At 44.5% G+C, this 27,358-nt stretch overlaps 2 protein-coding genes across 4 annotated transcripts in view; one reads left to right on the top strand and one right to left on the bottom strand.

Moving 5' to 3' along the window:
- Window positions 1–10,601, top strand: part of GPR39 (G protein-coupled receptor 39) — an 82,881-nt gene extending 72,280 nt beyond the window's left edge. Inside the window, exon 2 of the mRNA XM_064451098.1 lies at window positions 10,078–10,601. Within this exon, the coding sequence (XP_064307168.1) occupies window positions 10,078–10,601 (524 nt within the window). The remainder of the gene's footprint in view (window positions 1–10,077) is intronic.
- LYPD1 (LY6/PLAUR domain containing 1) lies at window positions 8,476–27,347 on the bottom strand. 3 transcript variants are annotated; one of them, XR_010372971.1, is made up of 4 exons: window positions 27,013–27,347; window positions 25,922–26,059; window positions 9,109–11,188; window positions 8,476–9,016 (listed from the first exon to the last, which is right to left on the bottom strand). XR_010372971.1 is itself a non-coding variant. In XM_064451099.1 (3 exons), exons 1-3 carry the CDS (start codon window positions 27,062–27,064, stop codon window positions 10,959–10,961), a joined length of 420 nt encoding a protein of 139 aa, XP_064307169.1. In that variant the 5' UTR covers window positions 27,065–27,347; the 3' UTR covers window positions 8,476–10,958. The 3 variants fall into 3 exon arrangements, 1 of the variants encoding a protein (XP_064307169.1); XR_010372972.1 differs by lacking the exon at window positions 27,013–27,347 and adding an exon at window positions 26,567–26,619; XM_064451099.1 differs by having other exon boundaries at window positions 8,476–11,188.
- Window positions 27,348–27,358: the final 11 nt, after the last annotated feature.

Raw genomic sequence — 27,358 nt, 5'->3', positions numbered from 1 at the left:
AATTTTTAAGTATATGGTGGCTTGACCCTGGCTGGATGCCAGGTGCCCACCAAAGCCCCTCCCCAGCTGGACAGGAGAGAAAATATGACAATAGGCTCACGGATTGGCATAAGGACAGGGAGATCACTCAGCAATTACTTTCATGGGCAAAACTGACTCGACTTGGGGAAAATAAATTTAATTTATTACAAATCAAATCAGAGCAGGATAATGAGAAACAAAAACTAAATCTTAAAACACCTTCCCCCACTCCTCCCTTCTTTCCAAGCTCAACTTCACTCCCAAATTCTCTCCCTCCTCACCACAAGCAGCGCAGGGGGACGGGGAATGGGGGCCGTGGTCAGTTCATCACATGCTGTCTCTGCCACCCCTTCCTCCTCAGGGTCAGGACTCCTCACACTCTTCCCCTGCTCCAGTGTGGGGTCCCTCCCAGGGGAGACAGTCCTCCACAAACTTCTCCAATGTGGGTCCTTCCCACGGGCTGCAGTTCTTCATGACCTGGTCCAGCGTGGGTCCCTTCCACGGGGTGCAGCCCTCCAGGAACAGGCTGCTCCAGTGTGGGTCCCCCGTGGGGTCACAAGTCCTGCCAGCAAACCTGCTCCCGCGCAGGCTCCTCTCTCCAGGGGCCACAGGTCCTGCCAGGAGCCTGCTCCAGCGTGGGCTTCCCCCGGGGTCACAGCCACCTTCAGGCATCTGCCTGCTCTGGTGTGGGGTCCCCCATGTGCTGCAGGTGGATATCTGCTGCCCTGCTAACCTCCATGGGCAGCAGGAGCACAGCCTGCCTCACCATGGTCTTCATCAGAGGCTGCAAGGGAATCTCTGCTCCGGCACCTGGAGCACCTCCTCCCCCTCCATCTTCACTGACCTTGGTGTCTGCAGGGTTGTTCCTCTCACATATTCTCACTCCTCTCTTTGGCTGCAGTTACATAGTTTCCCCCCCTTCTTAAAAACATTATCCCAGAAGCACTACCACCTCGCTGTTGGGCTTGGCCTTGGCCAGCAGCAGGTCCATCTTGGAGCTGGCTGGCATCGGCTCTGTCAGGCATGGGGGAAGCTTCTGGCAGCTTCTCACCCTGCTCCACCCCCTCCCACCCCCCCCAAAAAAAAACCCCAACCTCGCCATGCAAACCTGATACAAAGTATTAAAACTAACATGCTTTCCTCTGGTAATGTATGAGCGTGTATGGCTTTTAAAAGCATATAATGACTTTAATCACTGTTTTGCAAAAAGACGGCTCATGTTCAGTAACAATACTTCTGTCATGAAACTTCCTTGGGTATTTTTAGCTTTTTCTAGTGTTTGCACTGTGAAATGGCAGTTTTTAAAAATATTTGAGAAGCAAAACTTGACCCTGCTAGGAACTGAAGATAATTGTCAGATATCTTAAATAGCTAGGAAGTAAAACTGTTAACACTTGTGTCCTCACTAATTACATTCTGCATATCTACGTTCCCCTGACAACTTCTGATAGATCCAGTATCACTCTACCTAACGGCTGAGGGCTGTCAAGTGACAGTGCAAAGCAAAAATAGCTTATTCCTCTGAAAAGCTCTGTGTGCCATTGCTTGTGGATGTGGATTGTGATGGCATCCCTGGCAGCTGTTACCTTTCAATGCTGCAGAGTCAGAAAGGATTTTGCCGTAGGGCCCTGTAAGTCCCGGCTGGAGGGATCAATGATACACAGCCTTGAAACCTTGGTTCACCTCCGTGTAAGTCTCTCATAATCTTCTCCTTGTTTAAAGGGAATGTTCGTGTTTCTCAACCCAATATGCTGTTTATTAGTTGTGTAACAACTGACGCGCACTAGAGACTGAAGCATCGGCACTCTGTAGGAAAGCACGGCTATTCTTCTGGGCAGGTTCCTTTAGCATCAGTTTCTGTTAGGGAGCAGGTTGCTGCAAACACAAGCTTCGCCTCACCCTTTGCTACTGAGTAGCTGTCATGATATTTCTGTGTCCTGTCCAGCCTAGAGCAGCTCTTTGTTGCCAGTCAAGGAGAAGAAATGTGTGCAGGAGGGCGGGGAGGGGGGACACCCGAACTGAGCAAACCCTCGGGTAATGCAGGGATTTCAAATGGAGAGAAGAACTGTGGGCCAAGAACACTGGTCTGTTGTGGCACAACACTGGGCCAAAACCTCTGACAAGCCAATTTGGTCTTAGTGATCTTGTGCCACCCTTAAGGGCATTGGAGGGAGGGGAGACTGTAGTCCCATCCAGGTGAGGAGACGTACACTTCAGATTCTGCTAACATCTCCTGGGTCTTACTGATGATGTACACTGGCATGTAGTCACCTGTGAAATGAAGCGTCAAAAGCAACTACAGGTGGTTTTCTTATGCTGAGGGTGGCAAATACTTGTGTGAAACTCTTCTCACTACGCCTGACAACTCCAGTTATCTATGGAAGCTTTTAATAAGGACAAAAATAAATTCCTCGTGTTGTCACTGCCCCACACTTGAACACATTGCTGTTTCGAGGAAAGAACGGCTGTTAACGGGAAGAATGCACGCAGCTCTTTAGTATTTGTGATTTAGCGAGACCATTAATGGTGTCTTCAGTTGGAAGAAAGACGACTTTATGTGCAACAAAATGGCAATGTATTTATTAAAACCTTGCAGGTTTGGTTCATTTGTTGGACCAAGAGGCAGCTTGGTTCTACTGAGTGCCTTTTGTTTATTGCACCGCTTTATGGGGCAGCACCGTCCTGTCACCCAGCTGTGCTCGCTAATGAGACACAACCTCGTTGTGGAGCACCCCTGAAGCCGAGAGGAGCATCATGAACACTAGATGGACCCAAATCCCTCTGAAGGCTACAGGAATTGCTGGTCCATTGGTTTTTTACTGGAAGCTGTTGACAAGATCAGATGTACATGGGGCTGGTTTTCAACTGTTTGTCCCAGGCCATATGCTTAATCCTTCCAGCAGCATTTATAAAGATAACTAGCTTGTTACTGGCTTCTGTTCAGCTTAAACCCATTCTGAGAAGGGCTGTGGGTTGTTTGCCAGAGCCTCTCTGCAAGATCTTGGAGATTTGCCTGCTTATGCTGGTGACAAAAATGTTGTCACGCTACCTCCTTTGTCCTTGTTATCCCTGCAGTACTAGCACAGGCAGGAGCAGGGGCTGGATTTTATCTCGGTTTGGCTCTGCCAGTGGAGCCCCTGTATATGTGGTCTGTGTCCATGGCAAAGGCAGCAAGTTGCTGATGTGCAACAGTGAGGAAACTCCTGCTCTCCACGGAGGCCGCACACTTAGCAGCCAGCCCAGATCCAGTGTCAGATCCCAAAGCGAGCCTGCAGCTCTCTCTGGTGCTTACAAAAACTCTGATGGGGAAAACACGGGGAGATATACACTGGCCACAGCTCCTCTTCTCCCTGTAGTTACTGCCTAAGTAGGGCTAGTTTACTTATTGCGTCCTTCCCTTCAAGAAAAGCATTTCTGAAAGGCAAATCATTGTTTCTGGAAGTTGAGGATAAAAGGAACAGCATTGCTGGATAATTTGAGCTTATTCAAAATGTATGTAGCAATACACGTATTGACTTGTTTCAGTGAATATCAAAACTTATTGTCCCTTGAACTAAATATTGACACAGACAAAGCAGTATCAATATTCATCTCTCAGGTTAATACAAGTTTATATTCACCTCAACATACATCAATATGTGCTTATTATTATAATGTTTGTCCTTCAGCAGAAGAAACTTGCATTGGGTGAAAGGGAAAAGGGAGTTTACATCAGTATTCTTTTCCCATTTTTAACTTCATCAGATGCTTTATCCTGTGCACGGCGCACTCTGCAGCCCTCGTTCAAGCGAAACCCTTATTGATGGCTGTGACACTCTAGGCACTGAATACAGGACTGAGCGATTGATTTTTGGGAAATGTGAAGTTAACTGTCACTAGTGGAAGGGGCAGCAAAACCACTGCTTCTGTTCTGTAGCCTAGGTGCTTGGTGGTGCTCCCTGTAGTAACTCAGAGCTACTGAACAGCTCGCGGAGGCGGCGGCGTAGCGCCGAGTGCAGGACATGAGTTGACAAGGCTTTGATTCCGAGAGCCGGCTGTGAATGGGTGCCTACGAAATGATGCCGTTAACGTTGAATGGGGGGACACCTGCAGATCTGTTAGGAATCTTGCGGTAAGCGCCTCTGACGGCTGTGTTACGTGTGGCGCTCTGCCTCTGCATGCCAGCTGGACCTTTATTTATGGGCACTCTAACACTAGAGAAGGCAGTGGCCTATTCGGGCCTTGCATTTGGTCCAAGAAGCAAGTGTGCATGGGCAAGAAGAGTGTGGCCACTGCACCGTGTCTGAAGGATTATCCTTCTGATCTGTCCCATTGCCTTTTTGTCCTAATTCTAGCTCTTAGAGACCAAGAAGGCAAAGGTTCCCTAGCTAGACAATGAGGGCGGGCTGCACAAAGATGATGCAGGCAGGGTGGCACTGGATGTCACAAAACTTGTTTGGGCTCTACGGAGACATTTTAGCCCAGGATTTATGCTATAGGGACCTGTTTACATGGAGTTACCAGCTCTGGCAGTTAGGCAGAAACATTGCAAGTTCCACAGAAGCACTGAAGAAATGTCACTGTTCCTCTCTGGGTCTTGCTTTTAAACCTGCTGACCTTAAACACAAGAGAGATGAAAGGATAGGCAATAACTGGGGGGGAGCAGCAGTAAAAGGTGTGTTCCTGGCTCCCACCCCCTGCACACCCTTCTGCTCATCAACAGCTAGCTGCCCTTGGTAAGAGATAGAGGGGTTTGAGTCACATGTTGATGTGAATAGTAGCTGACCACCAGATAGTCACCAGCAGCTGTTAAAAGCTGAAAGTGTGGATCTAAAATTCTACCCAGAGAAACTTCTCCAAACTCTTACCTGCCAGAAGCAGCATGGACAGGAAAGCCTTGAGGCTGGCGAGAAGGCAGTCCCCTCCTTGAGATGCTCCAATCCTCCCCAGTTTAACACCTCTGGGGAAGCGCAGTGTCACCGCTCCTGCTGCCGCCAGTGGTGCCGAGCAGCGCCAACAGCCAGTCGGTATCACGCCGGTTGGCTTCTTCGCTGCACTTGCAAGTCAGACTCGCAGCAATGGAAGTAACAGCTGTTTGTAAACTGACATTTAAACAGCAATTGTCAGTAGACAATAAGCCTACGGTAGCTGACTTCTCACGCACAGACAACTGCAGCGGCGGAGGCACGGAGCAGCTGCACGTGCTGGAAAACAGCACTGCATTGATCTGCAGTTGGGAAGGTCATCTCAGTGACTCAAGACTGCGTTTTGTCGCTTGTCCTTTTTCTTAACAGCTAGAAAGAAAATAAACTAGTGACTTATGACCTTATTTCTAATAAAGGCAAGGTTTTTTTGAGTCCTGGGTAAAATAGTAAACGTAACCTAAATACATGCCCAAACCCCCACCTCCTGAAAGTCACAGTCTTAACTGGGACTGGACTCTTTGCCTTCCTCCCTCTCCCAAGTCAGCGGTGCCTGGCATTATGGCCACAAAGAACCTGATTAGCGAGCAGGTGTATGTGCTTGTGTTTTCAAAGCCATCTGCAGCAGATTCAAACCATATCCCCTAAACAGGGACCAAGTGCTTTCCTTGTGATTAGTAATGCCTTATGACAGCAAACTTAATAACAAGGGATGATCTCAGTATTTTCCTCTTTTGGGAGCTGATACCTCTGATGCGCGGTTGGAAGACTTTGTGAGTACGGCATGGGGCATTATGTCATGTTGTACCTTGGTGTATAGTTGGGCAAGTGTGCGAATGTGAAATGAGCACTAAAAAAGTCTCCCTCTGAACCAACTGCATCGCTGCCTGCACTTGACTCATACCGCAGTAACCGTATGCTTATATTCCACTGGCAATTGCCATTTAAATGTCAGTTTACAAGCAGATGTTGAGAACCCGCCTTTGTGCCATTAATTAAATCACAGAAAAGCAAAGTTTGAGGTTTAATGCTGCTTGGGCTAACAGCGATGAGAGGACCAGCAGATGCCGGCAGACCCGAGCTGTCAGGGTTAAGCCTCATGGGCAAAGGAGCACGTAGGTAAGTTCACCACAAGGCCCTCGGTTAATGGGTTACGGCAGCCAAATAAAGTGTGTTGTTGGCATTTCCTGGAGCAGTTACAATTTTTTAGGCACCTCCAAGTTTTGTGGGATGGCTGGCAGTGGCAGGGATAGAGGGGAAATGCTGGACTATAAAAGGAGACAGATTTAAGTGCTCAGGTGCAGAAAAAAAGACAAAAAGCTATTCAATAGAAGAACAAGCAAAATCTGGAGGAATGGAGAAGGAAGGCCTCTCTACTATACCAGGCATATGCATGTATTTAAAATCCTTCCCAATAAAGTTCATAATGAATTTAATTCAGTCCCCCATGGCCCAGAGGAATGTTCTGAGTAATAAAAAAGTATTGCTAAGGGACAGATGACTGCCAAGCTCCTATTCTGTGCCAGTAACGCGTATTTACATTATTGGCACTTAAACGCTAGGTTTATTTTACTACATAAATGATCCTTTGTCACATATTAAGAATTAATACTGCAAGATCCACTTTTGGGAAGTAACACTAACAATTTCCAAATCTGAATCATTGTTAACTCTGTATGCTTTATTTTTAAAGAGGTTTGGGGTGGTTTTTTCCCCAGATTAAAATTGTAGCTGAAGGTGGGAATTCCTATTTTGGGTAAACTTCGCTTTTTAAACTGTTTTTAGTGAAGGATCTTTTAAAGTTTGTTTTTTTCTTTTGTTACCTTGAAGTATCAACATCAATGTTAAATGAATTACAAGCTCAAACACTTAAAGGTTGAGATGTGTTCACTTACACATAGTCAGCTAGGGAACACGAGGCCTCCTGGCTGCTGTTGGCATGGTCTAATGCAATTCTGGTGATTAAACCCTGTGATTCAAACCTGCGCCTGAAATTTCCAGCACCAGCAATGGAGGTCGCTGGACCACAGCATCCCTTTGCCTAGACCATCATTATTCCATAGCAGATAAAACTCTGCTCGCACCTAGTGTGTCACTTCAGTGCAGTCATCAGGAAAATGAGGGGGGGAAGAAGCTTCTTTTTTTTTTTTTCACTTTAATAAGGAGTGGAAGGGAAATTTGGATCTGAGATGAAACGGGAAGGAGTTTAATTCCTCGCAGGCAGCAAGCTCTGGGGGGGGAAAAAAGCATCAATGCTGGCGTTAGTTGCAATTTGTTTACCTGCAAGCTGAGGCAATGTTCTCTAAGCACCTTCTGCACGTTACAGTACAAAACAAACCTCCACAGCCTGCGTATGAGTTCAACCTGATGGCTGCAGTGATTCAGTCAACATATTTACTGTGCGCTAAGGTCTGAATGTGAACCTTTTCTTCCGATGCACTTCAGTTTACTGCATGCAGCCACGTCAAGCATGAACAGTCGGAAAAAATACGGTGAATTTGTCAGCATGTTTATTTCCATGGTGCTTCTCCTTTGAATCAACGAGCGTTTTTTCTCGAGTGTAAAAATGAGCAATTACCCATCCCTGGAAACCAACAAAGTTTTACGGACACCTCCTCCCACCCCCAAAGGACCACCCTCACCGCCCTCCGCAAGGGCACAAGCTGCTCGTTTTTCACTTGCTCTACACACAACGGAATATTCAGTTCCCCAGAACAAAAGTGTCTGAAGAATATAAGGGGGAATATTAAGCACTTGGCATTTGAACTAAAAAGAAGGGTCGCTGGCAAAGGACACGAATACAAGCAAAAAAGTCCGGCATCTCAGAGCGCTGCGTTTGCGCTCCAGAACTGAATGCACGCGTTGTTTCCTCAGTTTTTCACAGCAGCGGTCATAATTTAGGAAACCATTAATCAGCACGATGAAGTGTCCCATTTCTAACTAAGAACAAAAGAATCACCCTGGAGAGCTTACTTTCTTTTCCCTTGGAAGGGATCATTGGGTAAAATTTGACAAGAATTCTGCAGACCCAGGGTTGTGGGCTTTGCGTTTCGGTTGCACAGGAGGAGAAGGCACAACGGACCCGTGGCGTCCCATCGCTGTCTTCTCATAAGGACTGTCACAAGTCACTGCTCAGGGCGCCGTATTTCCTGTTGGTCCGTGCGAGGCCCGCTGTTCTCCCTCTATTTATTACGCTGACAGCAGAGCAAAAAGCACTGGGGGCTAGAAAATTTGTAGGACTAGTAGAAAATTCAGATCAGCTTATGACAGAGACACTGCAGGTACTGAAAAATGAGGCAGGGCGGCATGGGAAGGGTAAGGCAGCCAAGCAGAGGGGCGTGGGGTCATGCGGGAATGGGAATGAGAATAAAGGAACTGTAGCTGAGGAGAGTGATGGTAGTTGCAGAACAGAAAATGGCAAAGGTAAAGGCATTTATCACCTGCCTACTAAGAACAGCCTTCCAGGGCTCTTAATCTAGTGCTGTAGGTTTAAGATCTGCTACTTCCCCATCCTACCAAAATTATTGTGACATTAAGTAATTACAGAAGCAAATGGTCAAAACCACAACTTTTATTTGGTAGCTTGTTTGGTGAGGTCATACATTTGCTACAGTAATTATAGCTTTCATTATGAATTATTATTTTTTTTAATAAAAAGACATTTCATACCTTTTCATTGCTGGGCGTGGTGGCAGTTGGACTTGGACGTACCCTGTTTAAGCCCTGGCAGTTTTAAAGCTATGAAAAAAATCTTTCTTCTCTTTTCTGTCCCCCTTCCCCATTACATTCATGTCTTCCCACTAGAGAAATATAACTTTCCTGGCTTGAAAAATCAGCGTGCACAATTTCAGAGTTGGGTTCCTACAGCGATCGGTTCAGTGGGGGAAACCTGACCTAGTCTGGGCAGGGAAAAAGCATTCCTGTGCTTCTGCTGAGAAAGGCGGCTAGATGGAGGAGATTAACAGTGTAATGGAGGGCTACTGGAAGGGAAAACCGCGCGCCATCAGGATGCTCTCTACTATTTTGTGCCTCTGCAGCAGGGACGCCAACCTGCAGCTTCTGCTCCCTTTAAGTGTTCGTGTAAGGCACGCTTCCTGCAAAGAGAAAAACAAAGTGGAAACAGTAAACTGGTGGCTGCGCTGTGTTTCAGAAGTGGGGGAGCACTGAGAGGAGTTATTTTGTGTACCTGGTATTCCACGCAAGCTGCCAGGATTTCCAGGGCTTAGGCGGAGCAGAAGCCGCTGGCGAGGGTTCGAGTGCCTTTCCCTGGCTCGGCTCCCGCCTGGGCGCAGCCCTGGCCCAGGCTCGCCCACGCGCTTCTTCAGGGCTGCCGGTCGGAAGGCGGTGTCACCGCTGCGACCCCAGTGAATGCTGGACCCCGGAGGCAGAGCCTTCAGACATCCAACACTTCAGTCACCCCCTTTTTAATGCCATTAGTGATTCAGCAACATGTTATTGATATTTACATATAAATACAAAATGGTCAGATACCACATTTTTAAGCATAATTTATCATCTGAAACTGCTTACACTTTCATGACTAGGCTTGGGTTTTTCTCATTTACATTCATAATTTAATTCCACTGGAATTTGATTGTTAAGAAAGCCCAACATATCTTAATTACCATAAAAAGATCCATACATATTTTTACTTAAAAATATCTTCTGTAAGAGGAAATTTACCAAAAATAACACGAAATATATTATTATGCATACTTTCTTTTTTTTGTAAAGTACAAACAAGAATCTGATCTCTTCTGGGTATTGCCTGATCTAATATGGCTATAGGTTCTTTTATTTTGTTTGTTTTTCAAAGTAAAGGGAAAAGACGTAAGGAATGTAAGAATAGAAACCGAAATAAAAATGCATTCTTTCCAAAGATACAGGCATCGATGAAAGAACACTTTGAAAGCTAATAAATGACAACAGGTACAAAGAAACACTATCCAAGCACTATGCGGTCTTTTGTCAGAGCATGTGCTGCAACAGTTATTAAAAACAACAAACAAAAAAATGCTACTGGCAGAAAAAGCTGTCAAGCAAAACATTGAAAAATTGGTACTATTTCCTAACGAGTAGGTGCAGAACCGATACTAAGTATATAATGGTTTTTCCCCATGTATGCACACTTCTTTCTTCCTCTTTCCATTCGCAGGACTGATTGTTGCAAACCTGGCAATATGCTGGATGCCGAACCAGGTGAGAAGGATCATGGCTGCTGCTACACCGAAGCAGGACTGGACCATCCCCTACTTCAGAGCGTACATCACTCTTCTTCCCATTGCCGACATCTTCTTCTACCTCAGCTCGGTGGTGAACCCCCTCCTGTACAACATCTCTTCTCAGCAGTTCCGCAGCGTGTTTCTGCAGGTCCTCCGCTGCCACCTGACCATAGAGCACGCCAACAAGGAGAAGTTTCTCAGAGCCAACCTGCGCTCCAGAGCCAGGAGCAGTCGCTCTCTGCGCCCGCTGCTCTTCATCTCATCGAGGCACAACTCTTCTACAAGGGGCAATAACAAAGTTTTCTTAAGTACTTTTCAGAATGAGACCAAGCCTGACTGCAGTCCACAGACACCAGGTCTTGAGCCGCCGGAGCCCAGCTTGGAAGTAGTGCCTCTGGGGACTAGCTCAGAGCCCAGTCCAGACGCACAAAATGGCCTTTGTGAACACCAAGTATGACTTCATAAGGCAAAGTTAATGATTAGCGATGAACTTAAAAACACTGAAATTAAAATGGCTGAGGAATTGACTGCATCCTAAAAGGAATAACACAGATGGATTTGTTTCCAATTATGCAAAAAGAGCAGGAGCTCTGTATCCTGCTGGTGGGATTTTTAAGTGCACACTGGAAATTCAATCTGCTAACTGAATTCATTAGCTGCCAAAAATATCAGCCCCTCTCTCCCCACAACCGCTGAACCTCCCTCACTGTTGACAGGGATTTGGAAACAAACAGAAATTAATTGCAGTGTCTTTGAAGAAAGGAGGAGACAGAACAAACTGTGTCAGGGCAGAAAACTTGCTTGAAGTTTAGCACTAGGAAAGCAGAAGAGCCAATGTAAGTAGCAGAAAGGTGGTCATCACGCATGCCCTCGGCACCACGCCAGAACTCCCCCTCTTCTTCGGCCGGGGTCCATTGCAGAGCGGAGTGTTGCAGCAGCTGATACAAACAGAGTTCACCTTCCCTGGAGAACAAAAGGACTGGTACCCAGCAGAGGCGATCAGACACGCTGCTGAAGATGCGCAGGATTTGCGGTACATGATCCCTGTGACACAAAGCAAAGGTTACTTAGTGTGATACGAACACGGTTTTGCTCGCAATGTGATTCATGCTTGAAAACTGTTGCAAAACCAGTTTACATCTCCAAAGCAATGCTGGTGATTAAGCCAGACACCCCAGCTGTGACATGGCTGACACGCTGCACTGCAGGAGCAACACAGTCGCTCCTGTTTGGATTTTTCTTTTATTTGATTCTGGCTGGAACCAAAAATATTACAAACTTGCTTTACATAATTTATATTAAATGATGCATTTTATAGCCAGAATTCTTCATATTTTGGAACAAGCTTTTTGTATAGCTATAACTGAAATGCTGTTAGTTTGAAAATGACTTTTGTTTCTGTTGTTGAACATGTCCGATTTGTTTAAGGTGTATAAGTAATTACAGTTTTCTATGCTGTTAATCTCTTTTGAGCATTTTTTCCCCCTTTTCTTGTTCATTCGCCACACAGAGACAAGCAACCAAGTGTAAAAAGCAAATGACTATCAGCAAAACTTTCATCTCCCCCCCCCCCTTTTATTTTTTTAAAGAAAAACTAGAAGTACTTTTCCAGGTAATCTCAGTCCTTGCCGCCTTTGAAGCTTAACACCCTCAACAACAAAAATTTCCATTTGTAAAGACGACTTTCGGAGTTGAAAGTCTTCCCCTTTTAAATGTAATTTCAATTAATCTAATTAAATATATATTTTCTCAAATTGTTTCTACCTGAAAAAAAAGTATATTCTGATGCACATAGCTGTATATTTTAAAATGGCTTATAAAGGCTTTAAAATACATAGTTGCATTTTCCCCCATCACAGTGGAAGATGGTTGTGGCAGTTCTACCTCTCCTCGCTCTCAAATTTTCCTGCAAGTGATACAGTAGAAATTGTGTGTTGGAAAAACACCGACATAACACATAAATAGGTAACGGAGATTTGCTCGTGTTGCCTTGTCATTACAAAAAAGAGGTGACTATTTCTAAGGATAATAAAATCACTCTTCCTTTTGAATATGGGATTCTCAAGTTTTTTTCTTCGGAAGGGCACGGGAGCAGGACTCCCTTGGAGAGCAGTGCCTCTGCATCCCGTAGCACCATTCCAGGAGGTTTTTAAATGCACGGTGATCAAGACTTCTGCTGGAGGGAGTGAAGCAGGAATGTGACTGAACTTACAGTACCTGCAGATACTTGTTCAGTCCCCGGCGACTTCGGAAATAAGCTCTACAGCACCTACTCAGTCCAGGAGATACCTCTGCAGCAGCGACTGCCTCTGCGCTGCTCAGGGCTGTGTGCCGCAGCAAAACACTGGCTGGGTTATGCTTAGAAAGAAGGATTTCCTGTCTTCAGAGCATTTTAATTAAAGCAATTCTTTTATACTGTCACAACATTGCTGCCATCCCAACAATGCAGGTGTTTCCCTGTTTTGTGGTCTCCCTCTGCAAATCTAAGCTCTGAAATGTGTTTTAAGGCTATCCGTCTAGTTAAACTTATGAAGAGAAGCCCTCAAGTCAGTGTTAAATCATCCTCTGTCTCCAGTGAGCTTCAATCAATCAACACAGCAGGTAGAGCCTTTTCTCAAGAAGGAAGAGGAGCTACAGGCTGTTCTAGCTGTAACAGCAAAGGCACACAGATCAAGAGGCACAATCTTTATTACTACAGTTTGCAAAAAGAAGAGAGCTCTGTCTGTTGACAAACCTCTGCTGTCACAGAAAGGCTCTACTGTGCTGCCACTGATAGACTTACAATACTGAAATCCCAGGTGACGCTTCCCACAAAGACCTGGTGCTTTGTCTGTGTTCCTCCCGCAGTCTTCCAAGAGCTGGGGCAGACGTGACCCTTCCCATGTCTATGATTAACTTTTTTCCTTCCCTCTTGAGAAAGGCATCCTGTGTTCGTTGGAACCAGGGACAGCAATTGGCCTTCCGTCTCTAATCCCGCAACTCCTCACCACAGATTCCTTTCCCGCGGCTACGGCCACCCACCAAACTCAGCTGTTCCTCTGTCTCCCATATTAATAGGAATGAATCTCAACTTTCCCCTCAAAGACCAAGCCTCTAAAAAGCTTTTGACATTGGCTGATTTCCTATTCCTGTTGTTTTATAGATCACAACCTTCCCGCAATCTCCTTTTCACAAGATTCCTGCAGATCCCTGTTCACAATTCGAACTAGTAAGTGATTTATTAGTTTAGGTCCCTGAGATATCATATACTTTGCAATTTTCCCTGTAGACTAGGGGTCTAGAACTGTTCGGTGCTGTGAACAGTTAGATAACGCCCACTGAGGCATGGTTTTCACCGGGCAACTCTCGAGACCACTGCTGCAAAACCCCCAAAGTCCTACAGCTCAGCTCCATGTGTTTACAACAGCTCCGCTCTCCAGGATAAATCCCACAGAATGATCCTGAGCTCCTTTGGAAGCCAAAGTACAGTATTCCTGCACAGGCCGAAACTTTACAACTCAAAGTTTCATGCACAGAGGGACCATGTTCGTGCCTAGATAGAGAGAATAATCTAACTAGGAGTAAAATCCCATTGTAATGCTTCTCCTGTGGCTTTTCTGTAAATACATCTTACAACAGGAAATTCCACTCCCAAATGATTGTTTATTCCCATGCCCAGCTCTAGTAATCTGGATTGTAACACGATGCTTTACATAATTAAAAAAGTCAGCACTTCTATCAGGTTTTTCAATAGCTACTTGGCTAAAGACATGCCCTTCACGTCCAAGTTTTTTTTCTTTACGTACTGACAGATTCTTCTGGCCTCATGAATCAGCTGCCATCATACACTAATCGTGCTTTTTACAAAGCATCAGCTATGAACTAAACTTTACCAGCAGAGAAAGGCTGTGCTTTTTCTCTAATCCTGTCATATCCTTACAGCAAGATACCATGAAAACGGGCATGGAAGGTTGATGGAAAGAGAGACAGAATGTTAATAGTACAGGAGTAACATTTTTAAAACACTTCATCCATGACTTCACTTTTTGTTTTTTTAAACCATGAGTGTGAAAAAGCAATGGCGCTTTAGATAGTACAAATTAAAGAAAGGCAGTAAAAGTACTCTTAAATCTTCTTCCTATCATATTGTGATTCCAGTTTAATTGTGGTAGGAGATAAATTAGTACAACTGACTTCCACGGTTTGATGCCACGGCTCTCCTTGCTCCAAGCAAACAGGTCACCGTGCCCCCGTTGCTGCAGCTTACCTGCTGAGTTCAGGCACGACAGCAGCGTCCTTGCTGGATTATTTCTAGAGACTAATTGCTTTTATATCTCAAGGATGCCTCTCCTCAGGCTCCTCCCTTGCAGTGGTTTATTGTACAGTTGAGCCAGTTCTGAAACTAGTTCTGAGATCTTCCTGAATCATTCGCCACCACCAGGCTGAACTGCAGACAGTTCTTCAAAGCGGTTATCTGCCTCGTAAGACTCATACCACAAGCGTAACTGCTAATTACCAGATATTCTTGCTTAAGCAATCAGCTTGATACGTTCATTAACACATCACCTAGAAACATAATTGCAAACCTTTCTGGCAGCTTTTCTTCTACCTCAGATTGTTCCGAGTTGCCGGCTTGGCAAAGAGACCACACGTTTTACACTCTGCTCTTACCAGGATGGGGTCACTCCCAGCTACCTACCCCCAACAGTTCACACTAGTGCTCAAGTAGCATACTCAGTAATATACAATTAGCGTATTTACTGCCCAGTCTCTTGATGGCTGAGTACTAATTCATCCTTTTTCACGGATTCAGCAGCCCCCTGGCAGCAGCGCGGGTTCTGCACAGGCGTAGGTACTACCCTGATGTTTTACTGTGAAGTACCTACTACTGACCAATTGATTTTCCTTCATTTTGGCTTCAAGGTCTGTGGGGTTGGCTAAGGATGTAGTTCAAGTACAAGTACTTTTAAGAAGAGATGGGAGTACGCAAGGCTAGAATATCTGTGTGATAATGCAGTAATATTCCACACCCTCTCCTTCCACATACACCTGCTATCATTTAAAAAAAAACAAACAAATCCAAAAAAACCAAACCAAACAAAAAAACAACCCAAAACTTTGGCCTTGAATTGGGCATCAAAAATCTACTCCTAGACTGAGCAACCTGCCCATCATCACACCTCTCCCTGCCCCACATGTGATCAGACATTTTCACGGTGTCAAGGCTCAAACTACTATTTCTGCAGGATTTCTGCCTTATTTCATGCAAAGAAGTGATTGTGCAAATCTCAAGGCTTTTCTACAGTTCCTGCTTGTAACACTGATTTGCTCACCTAGGCCCGTTTTATGCACATCCCACCAGATGCCAAGCTCAAGCCCCTGCTTCGCTGCAGTCTAGTCCCATGCACCTGCACCCAGGCACTCTGTTTTGGCCACAGGCAGATGCATTCAGCCTTGACAGCAACAAACAATTCATGCTACGGTTTATTCAAACCCAAAGGTGAGAGTTCTTCCACCTAGCCTGTCTGCAGAGCCCAGTACATGTTGTCTTGAATAACAGCTTAACTTGTTACTAGGACAACAAAAAAGGTGACATCACACTTACTTCTTACACTGTGTGTACGCAGAAGGCGCCAGAACATCCAAGCTTTTTCTCTTACTGCTTGAAAAGGATGGTACTATGCACCTCCAACTCCGACTGTACAGCAGGTACAGACAAAAAAGGCCAAGCATAAGCATGACTCTCCAGCTTTGGAGCCAACCATAACCTAGCAGTGTGTAACTTTAGTTTGCACCTGTACACTCAAGACTGTCCATCAGCAAAATACAGACAGTCTCTGAAGCCAACACAGGCAACTTGGATACAGCCGCTGAGATCAGCGACCTAATTTCTAGAAACGACAGCCACCTTCCCCCTCTATGACCCAACTACTCTGAAAGGGTCTTCTGCAATGGCAGACCTCAGCAGGAAACTGCAGGCTTCTGCTTCACCCTGAACCGTCTATGGCCTCATGGCCACAAAACTCTTCGCTCTGTGCGACTCCCGTCAAGTGGATGATGTTGTTAAGCCCAACACAAACTTTTCCAAGCGAAATGCTCTATCCCATGGCCCATGACTGACACTCCTCATTTTTATAGAAAGCTTTTGCTCACTGTTTTGTACCTATCCATTTTCCAGGCATGCATACAGTCAGATTTGTCTTCTGCAACTCATTCCACAAATACTGCTTTTGCAAAACCTGCTGCACGTGCTCTGAGTATGCCTACTGCACTAGATCTTCTGAAGCAGTAGAGAACAGTCCGTGCCCAACTCAGGCCCAGGAACAAGGCATCCTTGAGCAGTCACGGAACCGCCTTTTCAGGATTGGACCAGAAGTTGGGGGCATACACAGAGCCATAGCTTCAGGAGTGTAGAAAAGTTTTATGTCTTAAGAAAAATAACTCAAAAGTTAGCAGGCAGATCAAGACAAGGTTTTGAGACACGCTGTTAAGACTTTGGCAGAACTTCTCCCCTCGACGCTTTTAGATGTGGTGCTTAATCTTGCCCGTCTCCTCCAAGCAGAAGGCAGGAAACTGGCCAGCAGCGGACAGTTCCTATCGTGGCACACGCAACCCATGAGAAGCGCCCGGCCACTGTTCCAGCTCTAGCATTAGCACAGTTTCATGATTTGCATGTGATTTGTTTTGGGTGTTCTCTGAAAACATTAGACAATGTAAAGAAATCATAAAGACAAGCATAAGGACCATGTATATGAATGGATACTCCCCCTGTTTTAGGATCCTGAAAAGTTCCAATTATCTTATTTCACACAAACTTTCAATTTTCTCGTCTTGGTGAGTCTGCAAGTTTCCCTTCTTGTTGTGCGTAGACTTGATGTCTTGTCTGCCTATCCACGCTTGCTTTGTGATTTCCATTATGTGTGTCATCCTTTATTTCTTGCCCTAAACTGTCACTTGCTTCCCCTCCACTGGAGTCACATTCAGTAGCCAGCAGCAGTTACAAAAGCTCTTTTTGTGATGTCTGCTGAAATCTAAAATGAGAACTTACACTAGCAAGAACAACACATAAACATTTAATATCCCTGAGATACATAAAATACACATGCGACTACTTCTGGATTTTACTATATCAGTGATGTTCAAAATTGGGTTCAGACTACACACAGATAGGTTTCTAAATTACGTTTTTTAGTTCTCATATTAGGTTTTATGCTCATCTTTTTATGCCTTCAGTGGTTTTGCTATAACTGTCAATTCCTTAGCTAGTACCTGTAAAAGGTCCTATTGTGATTTGCTCTCTGTTTTCTAACGTGATTATAAATATTTTATCTAATAAGGTCCTAAATATCTTAGAAGGTGACTCAATGTTGAGAAGCAATCATTCTTCTGACATTGTGCTTCCCCAAAGAATCGTGACGTTAGTCAGATCACGTTTTTATTGGTTTAAAGCACGAATTAAACTTCCCCAACACAAATCCTTTCATCTCTGACTGTAAATGCACTGTTAAAAAACCCAGTTTAAGCCTGTGTAAAGTATAACCATATCTGACCATCTCCTCTCTGTTTCATTTTACACTAACTTTTCCTATCCTCGCCTCCACAACTTTCTGGAGCTCACAAGCAGTTTAAATAATTTGCACCCTGCCAGAAATTTTATTATGAAATTTATTAATTGCCTCATAAACAGCTAATTAAATACTGTAAGCAACCATGATCAGTGTTTTCCAGATGAAAAAGTGGAGGCACTGAAATTAAGTGACTTGAAACCCTTTGCAAAGCTAGGTCACACACTTCCAGATTTTTAATCTGGTGTTTTAGGACTGCAGCTATTTCATCCCTATCCCCTCACTTTGATGCATTCCGTCAACAAGATAAAAGCATATTTGTGCCATTAGACTCTTACGCAATTCTGTTAAAAAAAAAACCCCAAATCCAAAATAAAACACCCCCCTCACCAAACTCCACCTCGTTGAATTAGCATATTGTCATCATATTTTTTATGAAAACTTAGTCAATATCATCACAACTCCTCCATACCTTTGACACTTTTTAAAAGTTGTACCTTTTTTTTTAAGAAAGTAATAGGAGGTTTTTGGTAATGAAAGGCTGGCGTCCTCACTCTCCCTCTGACCCAAACTGACATGGCATCTTGCAGAAATTAAATAATCTTAGAAAAAAACTGGACAATTGTTGACCAACAGAGGACAAGGGTCAGGATTACCATGATAGTGCTTTGTAAATCACGCCTTCTAATTCTGGTACTGGAAACACAAATCAACACTGCATTGTTAATAATGAAAGTAATGGCACAAAGTAGCCTTTGTTGTTGCCTGCAGTATCACGAAACAGAAGCAAGGCATTAAACTGCTTAAAAATGCATAGGCTGAGAAAGTTAAGTACAGCTGCTAATGGCGGTATTATCAAATAATTTTTAAAGCCACAGGAGGCTGCAAACCACAATGCAAAGCTCAACTTTCACCTGCATATCTAATTCTCTTGTTTTCTGCTGTCCTCATTCATTTCCCTGCTCACTAATGCGGACTTACAGTCAAGTACTAAAATATACAATCTTTCAGACAAAGCTGGCTCACAGCCCTCCATCATCTGTGCTCTCCTGACACAAAGGTAGGTAGATGCCTTGGATGTCAAGATCAAAATTTACATTATCTTCCAGCAGGAGAGGTGAGCTAAGACTTAATATTCAGAATCGTCATCTGAGCATTTTTCTTGACAATTCTTATCTGCCAAAATGAACTGGGAAGCCACAGTCCTTATGCCTTTACAAATATTAAAAGGCTACACCCTTGTAATGAGTCCCATAAATAATTTCACACGTGAATAGTCTTGTTGCATCCGACTCATTACCGCCCTTACCGATTTCAGTGGAACGGCTCACACACATACACTTGCACGCCAGTACCTTTAATATCCATTCAGCTTTTATATCTTTAGCTATTTTCATACCTGCAGGTTTGCAGCCTGTGCAACTTCAGAGTAGACTTTGCCTGGTTTTTATATTACTTTTTCTACATCCAAAGGCTCATTAGTGATTTGGCAAAATAGGTTATATCGTGCTTTCCAAAAAAATATCCAGATTACAATGGAAAAATGGAAATGGAAACAGTTTGGGTTAATTAAAACAAGCTCGCCAATGTTTTGATGAGGTCGCTGGGAGCTGAGACAAGTGGCAGGGTCAGGCCACAAGAAGTTTTTGGAAACACAGACTCATTTGTGCGTGAAACACAACAGGAAAGGCCTAAAGGAAGTTTAAGGGACACCAGGCTGCGGGCCCTCTGTCCTCACAAAATTCATTTGTACACCTGTCGTACAAGTCTGAGAAATAAAATAACATAAAAAGCTATTGCCCATGTCCTACGAAAAATGAAATCCACTGGACCAGATACCACAACTTCTTTAAAATAATACAGCCTTTGACACTTCTGCGCTTGGATCTTTGTAATGGCTTTCAAGTCATAAACTGCTCAAACTGTTAACTCCACTGTTGCTTTCCTCTGTTTGAGGGCCGTCAGAGCAGCGATCTGCTACCTACATACTGTCTGTTACTGCTCCTTAGCTAACGCGCTTAGTTCCGTTCATCCCACATGTGGCTGCAAGTTTTCTGAGCAGCCCAAAGACCAGAAGGGATTTCCTAGTAAGAATACAGCTCTGGCATCTTAAAAAGTGTTTCTGAATGGGAATTTATGCACAGCTCCAAGTTTTCAGCATGCAGTACAAATTAACAACATACATTGCAAGTCTTTTATTCAGCATCAAACATGAACTGCATGTTTCCAGTATTGGTCACTACATCTTCATTTCATTGGGCACCTGGTAGCACAAGGTCTGATATTACAGGTAACAACTATCACATGCCAAGTTTTTTTTTTTAATTGTCAGTAAAGATTTATTATGTTTTGCTTTGATTTAAAAAATCCACAAAAGTTCATTCAAGTTATATTGATATGCTTTGGCCAAAAGAGACAATGTAGAATAAAATAAAAATGCCACCGCCAGCTCAGTGGCTGTTTCTTACTGATGCTAAATGGATACTGGGGATGCAGCTATTCCCTATAAAACTTTAATGCCTACAGTGATTCTGAAGACATTAAACTTTGTTTGCTGTTTTAATCATTCTGTCAGTAAACGTACACCAGAGTATCATCTGCCCTTGATACGAGTGTGCAATTAGTATCAGCACTAATGGATGCCATACGTGAAAACAGAAAAGCACGTGCTTCTGTAAGCCTGAACAGCCATACACAAAGTGACTTCATCAGGGCAGCAACACTGTAAGATTTAGAAAAAGTAATAATCACAAGTGAAGAACATAACATGGGCCAACTCATCGCACAACCTAGACACTGTTTTCCTCTGCCTGATAAAACAAATGATCGGGAAACCAACACCGAGAAGGGTTAAGAAGTAAATAAAATTAGAGTCCAGCCGTGAGAGGATGATCTCGTTCATGATGTTCCCATGCACTAATTTTAAGCACACAATTACAGCAATTGCTTTAATTACACTGCAGGATTATTTACTATGTAAATACATTAAAAGGACCATTGATAAACCAAACAAATAAGATAATTTTCCTACTGCAGATTAACAGAAATAACGAGGTGGTTTCCCAATTCATTTGCAAAGGAAAATTCACAAACAATCTTAGTTTTATATAGACAGGCATTTAAAAATAGTCTTGCTACTGTGGATTTTATTTTTTTTTTAATCTTGCAAAAGTAAGTTTGTGGAAGTACATTCACAGCTCCCTTAGAGCACAAGGTGCACTGTCCAAAACATACACGTGGGCAGGTTTGCTTACAGTGAGCTCTGAGAAATTTAGACTGGCTGCCTTTCTGGGCTGATTGTCTCCTCCTCCATGCTTTATTCCTCTCAGGTTTCAGTTAGCATTAAGTAGGTTTCACATCATCCTTAATGCTCAGATACTTCAGTAACAAGTAAACTTCATTATCAGGATGTTTTCTATGATATATGTATAAAGGCACATATGCATTATATACTCATCTGCATATCAAGATATGCTCATCTGCATATCAAGTCTGGAGAGCAGGTCTTATAAGGAACAGCTGAGGGAGCTGGGGTTCTTTAGTCTGGAGGAGGCTGAGGGGACAGGGTATCGCGCTCTACAACTACCTGAAAGGAGGTTGTAGCCAGGTGGGTGTTGGTCTCCTCTCCCAAGTAACAGCAATAGGCCAAGAGGCAATGGCCTCAAGCTGCATCAGGGAAGGTTTAGATTGGATATTAGGAAAAATTTCTTCACTGAAAGAGCAGTCAGGCATTGGAAGAGGCTGCCCAGAGAGGTGGTGGAGCCACCATTCCTGAGGGTGTTTAAAAGATATGTAGACATAGCACTTCAGGGCATGGTTTAGGTGACATGGTAGTGTTGGGTTGACAGTCGGATTTGATGATCCTAGAGGTGTTTTCCAACCTTAATGATTCTATAATTCTAAGATGTTTCATCTGATCCCAAAATATATGTAGGAACAAAGAAAACCCACAATATCCTAGAAAATGAAGGAGCACTGGCATTTCTAAGTTAAAAGTTCATAGATGTGAAGGAGAGAGGGGAACCTGTCATGGGTATCTCCACAAAGTATCTGCAAGGGGAACTACTATAAGGAAGAACTTTGATCCTTTGACAAATGTTTGATTGACAGTTTTCAAACACACCCTCATCCAGCTAAAGAACACACCAGAAATGTACCCCTTACGTTAATTGCTGTGGGACAAAAATTACTTGGTGTAGTCTTCAGTGCCACTTCCCATGATGCTCACCATTCATCCCTCTAAAGGAAGAAAGCACTGATTTTTTTTTTTTTTGTTAAAGATTAAATTAACAAATTAGTTTGTAAGATTTTGCATTGCAGGCAGAATTCTGTCCTGTCCTTCTGTTTCTCCCACTGGAACAGAATGTTAACAGAACTGCGTAAAACTTGTTCTAGCAATTTTTAAATACAACTGCTTAAAGAGAGAAAAATATCTTGTCATTTACTTGACAAAGTCTCCAGTTCTGTGCCCTGACAGATCCCCCAAGTGCAACTGCAATACAAACTGCCACAGCAAAGTGCACGGTTGCAGGGGAGGCAGAATTATACCAGTTCCACATAATCACTTAATCAGGTACATGCTTAAGTACCGCTCAATTCTCAATTCATTTTAAGTTGTGAAATGGAGCAAATTTCTACCTGACACTACAAGCAGCTAGGCCAACATGCCTGCTGATCTCTAAGTCCTAGTGAATAATACCCACGTTCCTAGCTACTCACATCAGTCTCTCTCATGGCAACAGCCACTTTAAGCTCTGTGTTAGGAATGTGCCTATGCTGCTGTTAGTTCTCACCTGAAGCTGAAAAGTACTTCCTAAGGTTGGTTCTCCAGAGATTGAGATAATGTTCTGAGAAGAACACAGTGACATTTAAAGCACTGACCCTAACTTTACAGCAACTGAAGAGGAGTGGTTTGTTTAACTACGACCAGGCATAAGGAACTATTTACAACATAAATGAAAAACACTGCACAGAGTTGTAGCTCTCCGTGTGGTGTTTATAGAAAGTTTAATGCAGAAATGAAGCTGAGCCATGGAGCTGCCATTGCACAACTCAATGAACACTAACAAATACGTAAGGAAAAAAAAAGTCACTGGCTACACGCTAAAGACTGTATTGTAGGCACACCACAGAAAGTAAGTCAGCAACCCCCTCGACAGCAAAACGAACATGCAGATTAATGCATGCTGCAAAGGATGTGTGACTGCATCAATAGGTTACTGATTCAGACCATGAACTTTATCTCAAAATATTGCATTTAACTTTTAAATAAGATTTAGGAGAACTTGTAACATTTTGCTCACTGACACAGCTATATTTTATTAAGGACAAAAATGGGTTAGTCTATAAAAATTAAATTAAACTCCTTTGACTGTATCTAGTCAAGAGGAAAAAACTCTAATTATGAGATTGTGCTGTCAAATAAATGCAAATTCACATCTTTCATATTCTGGGTTAAAAATTCAAACTCAAGTCTATTATAAATGAAAATCAATATTTGAAACATTTCAGCTTTCAGTGATAAGCAACAACCAAAAGAATCAAGCCATGAATATACTGGTAGAAGTGAAATGAATTATTAAATAAAACTTGGGAGAATAAGGCATTTATATGGCACACATTTAAATATCAATTAGGAAAAAAACCAATAAAGGATGATGAACTGAATCATCTGTTTTACAACCAATCCTCTCTAGAATTGACTGAGGATAACTGAGAAACTAAGCTTGCAATGTAAATTCCACTCAATTTGAAATAGTTAGCTTAAAAATTTAAATGTATTCACTAGCTGAAATTTACAGCCTCTAAGCTTAAAATGAGTAAGAACTGCATTTACAGAGTAAATTAAATAAAATAGAACAGTGGTACCTGCTATGCACAGCATGCTAGTTACCTCCTAAAGGGAAAATCTGAGGATCTGCTCAGAGACAATGTCAAATTGCACAGAAAAAAAACCCCTAAAACAAAAAACCCACAAACCAAAAAACAAACCCACCCAGAAGTTTCTTTTAAAAAAGCTCTTTATTTACTATATTGCAAACCAATTTCTTCACAGGAGTAAGGACAAATTACGCAGCAACGTACGTCTAAAATCTATTAAAACAGTTCAGATTTGCATTTTCAACGTGCCACAGGCACACTGGCCAGACTGCACTCTTGCCTGCTAGTGAGAAAAGATGCGTGACTGGCCATGCCACCCTACCCATGCAGAGCACAAGGGGCTGCCTCTTCATGTATTCACGGGTGCGCACATGCGTGCCCACATATCCGGAAGAATTGGACTTTAACCTGTGAGGGCTGACTTGACTGAAAACACTCTTCTGACATTCACCGGAAGGGAAGATTACAGGTTTCGGGAAGGCTGATACAGTCTGAGGTTATACTGAAATGAAAACACGAAGGAACCAGGGAAGATGTTAAAAAAAGAAACAGAACCAAAAAACCCCCAAACTACCAGCAAACAAGTAACACCAAACAACTGTTAGAACTAAAGGAGAACTGACTTTTTTGTCTGTGTCTCTATACCATGTTGATAGACCTTTGAACTGCCACAGCGTCCATTCAAACTTATTAAAAGTACTACAGAAGCTGTGGTGTGCAGATAGCAATGCCTTCAAACGTTCATTTAGAGATACTCAGACTTTAAAGGTACCTTGCAAGCTGTAACTATCTCCCATCCCCACCACCCTTTGCAAGTAAATTTGAAATAAAATACTCCAGTAATATAGAGCTTGAAAAAGACTACTCTTCCTTTAAACCCACAGCTTTTTTTCCTCTACACTGGAGAGCTTCTAAATATTTTACAGAAATAGTCACTGTGGATGGTGTTACCCAGGAGGAAACAGAAGTGCCCACAGTTCAGCCACTGTCAATAGGTAACAATGACTCTTATTATTTTTCTAGGATTCCTGATGTAGTGATCTGAAACTACCAGCACAAGCAGAACTAGCTGATTGATAAGCACTTTGAAAATACTAATGAACAGTTTCCTCATGCAAAGAGCCAACGTTACTGTTCTAGCCGTATGGCTGCACACATTTGCTAGGTAGAGAGGGATTCTGCTGTTACTGAAGGACTTGTTGGGAAACGACAGACTACAGCTTGATTTGTCTTAGCAGCATAACAGCAGCCCTTTACGTAAGTAAACTCCACGCTCTAAAGCGCTGCCCTCAGTTGCAAGATGTGCCATCCCAGCAAGCAGCTTTCCCTTAAATCAGGGTGCTGAAGTCCCAGCCCGCTCTCTGCTCCTCAAGCCTACCGCTTGGCACAGAGGTCATGCTGACGCTGAGGCACGCCGCTGAGTTACAGCTGCCTTGCCCTTCTAGTGCCTGGTGCCCTAGAGCTGTCTGCCCCAAGAGCAGGGCACTGCATGAACTCCGGCTCCTGCAAACATGCTGCCTCGCCACTCCACCCAGCCCTGAAGTCACCAGTGAAGCTGCAGTCCTGTGCTCGTGTAGGTGGCTACAGAGTGACGTGGTGGGCTAAAAACCCAGGCAGCTCTCCCTAAACCTCAGATGCCTTCCAAGATGCTCAATAAGAAAAGCAATTTATAGCATAGCTTAAAAGACAATAGAGGTGAGAAGCAGAATCACAGCTAGTTTCCTCTTGACTGCATTTATCCCCAAATATGCTAACTTAATATTAATTACAGTAAGGGGAAAACCCCCTTTTAGACTTAGAAGATGAGTACAGCAAATATATCCATTTGTGCCCTCCTCTCCCTGCCAAACTCCCCAAAATGCTCTTTTTATCCCTCTTGCTTGATGTTTTCTTTTATAGATGAAAGCAAAAATGACTACACTTCCCTTCCCTCAAGATGAACCTTCAGAGTATATGAATTGCTAGAGTAAATAAAAGAAAGGAGGGAATTACTAATTTAATGCTCTTCCATCTCTTGGGGAAAAAGCCCATGTAATTAACTGTAATGAGATTAAACTAACTTGTTGTTATTAATTTCCCAGTGCTGGGAAACTAAATCTGAGACCCATAAGACTGTGTATTAACAGCTTTATCAACATTTGGCTTGCATCCTTCAGTTTTTACACCAGTTTTAAAGGAAAATGTTTAACTTTATTGAGTTACAAAGTCACTGGGAAGCGTAAGAAATTGAGTCTAGTCCCTCTAGGTAGGAATGCCAGATTCATCTGCAGCTGAATACTCTGAATGGGCGGAGCCAAAAGCAACAAATGCTCTCCAACTCAAATAAACAGAAGTGCAGTTATTAAAGTCTTACCAAAACTTTTCTCCATTACTTCTTTCTGACACATATCTTGAACGTTCACTGTACAATTCACGATGAACTCTGGAGCAGAGCAGTCATTGTTTAGCTGAAACTCCTCACACTGGTAGCACTGTATTTGCAAAGCCAAACCTGGAACAGATAGAATTTTGCTCAGTATAATAATAGCAATAATATGAAAATAAATTTAAAAAACCCAAACAATCAGCACGGGCCAGATATCTTCCTTGTCTTTAGCTCTTCGCATTTTGCTATTCCCAACTACTCAACAGCTCAGTACGACTTTGACAAAAATAACGTAAAATAAACGTGCCGCCCCCTCAGCTGGGGCTCTGCCTTCCGTACGCGGCACCTGGTGAGAAAGGGGGCTCCTTTCCGCGGGGGCTCCGGCGCGGACAGGCGGCTCCGGCCCCGCCGCGGCGTTGGGGACGCTGCTGCCAGCAGGCGGCACCGCACCGGCACCGCACGGCGGCCGCTGCCCCTCGCCCACCCGGCCCCGGGGCGCCGCGGGCTGAGAGCTACCCGAGCTCCGCAGGGAGCAACCCGACTAATAGATACGCTTCGGCTCTTATCTGTGCCGACGGGTTTACTTAGCTGCTAATTAATTACAAATGATTTAATTACTATTTTGCCACGCACAATTACAGCTGCAGAGCATCCTTCACCTCCCTCCTCTATCATGCAAACGAGGTGCTCGGCACGGCTCGCCCGGAGCCGCTCCTCCCAGCCCTCCGTCGGCGAGCGGCGCCCCGTCCCGCCGCGGGGACCCCCGGCCCCACCTCTGCCCGTCGCGGGGGCGCTCCCCGCAGGGGCGGGCCGCCAACCCGCCGCCCGGGGAGGCGTGCGCGGCGCTGCGGTCAGCAGGCGGCATCCTCAAAGTCCGCGGCCGCGCAGCGCCGCGCCTCCACGGCCGGGAGCCCTCCGGGGCGCGGGCAGGACGGCTGGCTCCGCTGTGCCCCGCGGTGTGCGCGCCAGCGGGGCTCCCGCCCGGCGCCGGCTCCATCGAGGGGCTGCGAGGGGACGAAGCCCTCGTCCGGGCAGCGCCGGACTCGCCGCCGCCGGGGGAGAGGCGCGGAGCGCCTTACCTGGAGCCAGGCACAATCCCCAGAAAGTTGCAGCGAGGAGGAAGAGCCGCATCCTCCCGGCGCCGCGGCCGCCGGGCTGGCGAGCAGCCGCGAAGGAGCATCAGAGGGAGGGAGGCAGCGGAGGCGCCGCGCACTCCGGCTGCTTCCCCGCCGCCCCCGCTGCCCAGCGGCGCCCTGGCAGCCGGCGGCGGAGCCCTCCCGGCTCCCGCCCTGTCCAGCCCCGCTCCGCGCTCCAGCCTCGCCGGAGTTGAGCGCTGAGACTGGAAGAAACTGTACGCGAAGCGAGAGCTGGGGGGCGGCTCCCCCCTTCCCTCCCTCCTCCCCCAGCACCATGTGATGCCGGCGG

This window comes from Phalacrocorax carbo, chromosome 5 (assembly GCF_963921805.1).
Source record: "Phalacrocorax carbo chromosome 5, bPhaCar2.1, whole genome shotgun sequence".
NCBI lineage: Eukaryota > Metazoa > Chordata > Aves > Suliformes > Phalacrocoracidae > Phalacrocorax > Phalacrocorax carbo.
This window is presented reverse-complemented; position numbering and strand designations above follow the sequence as displayed.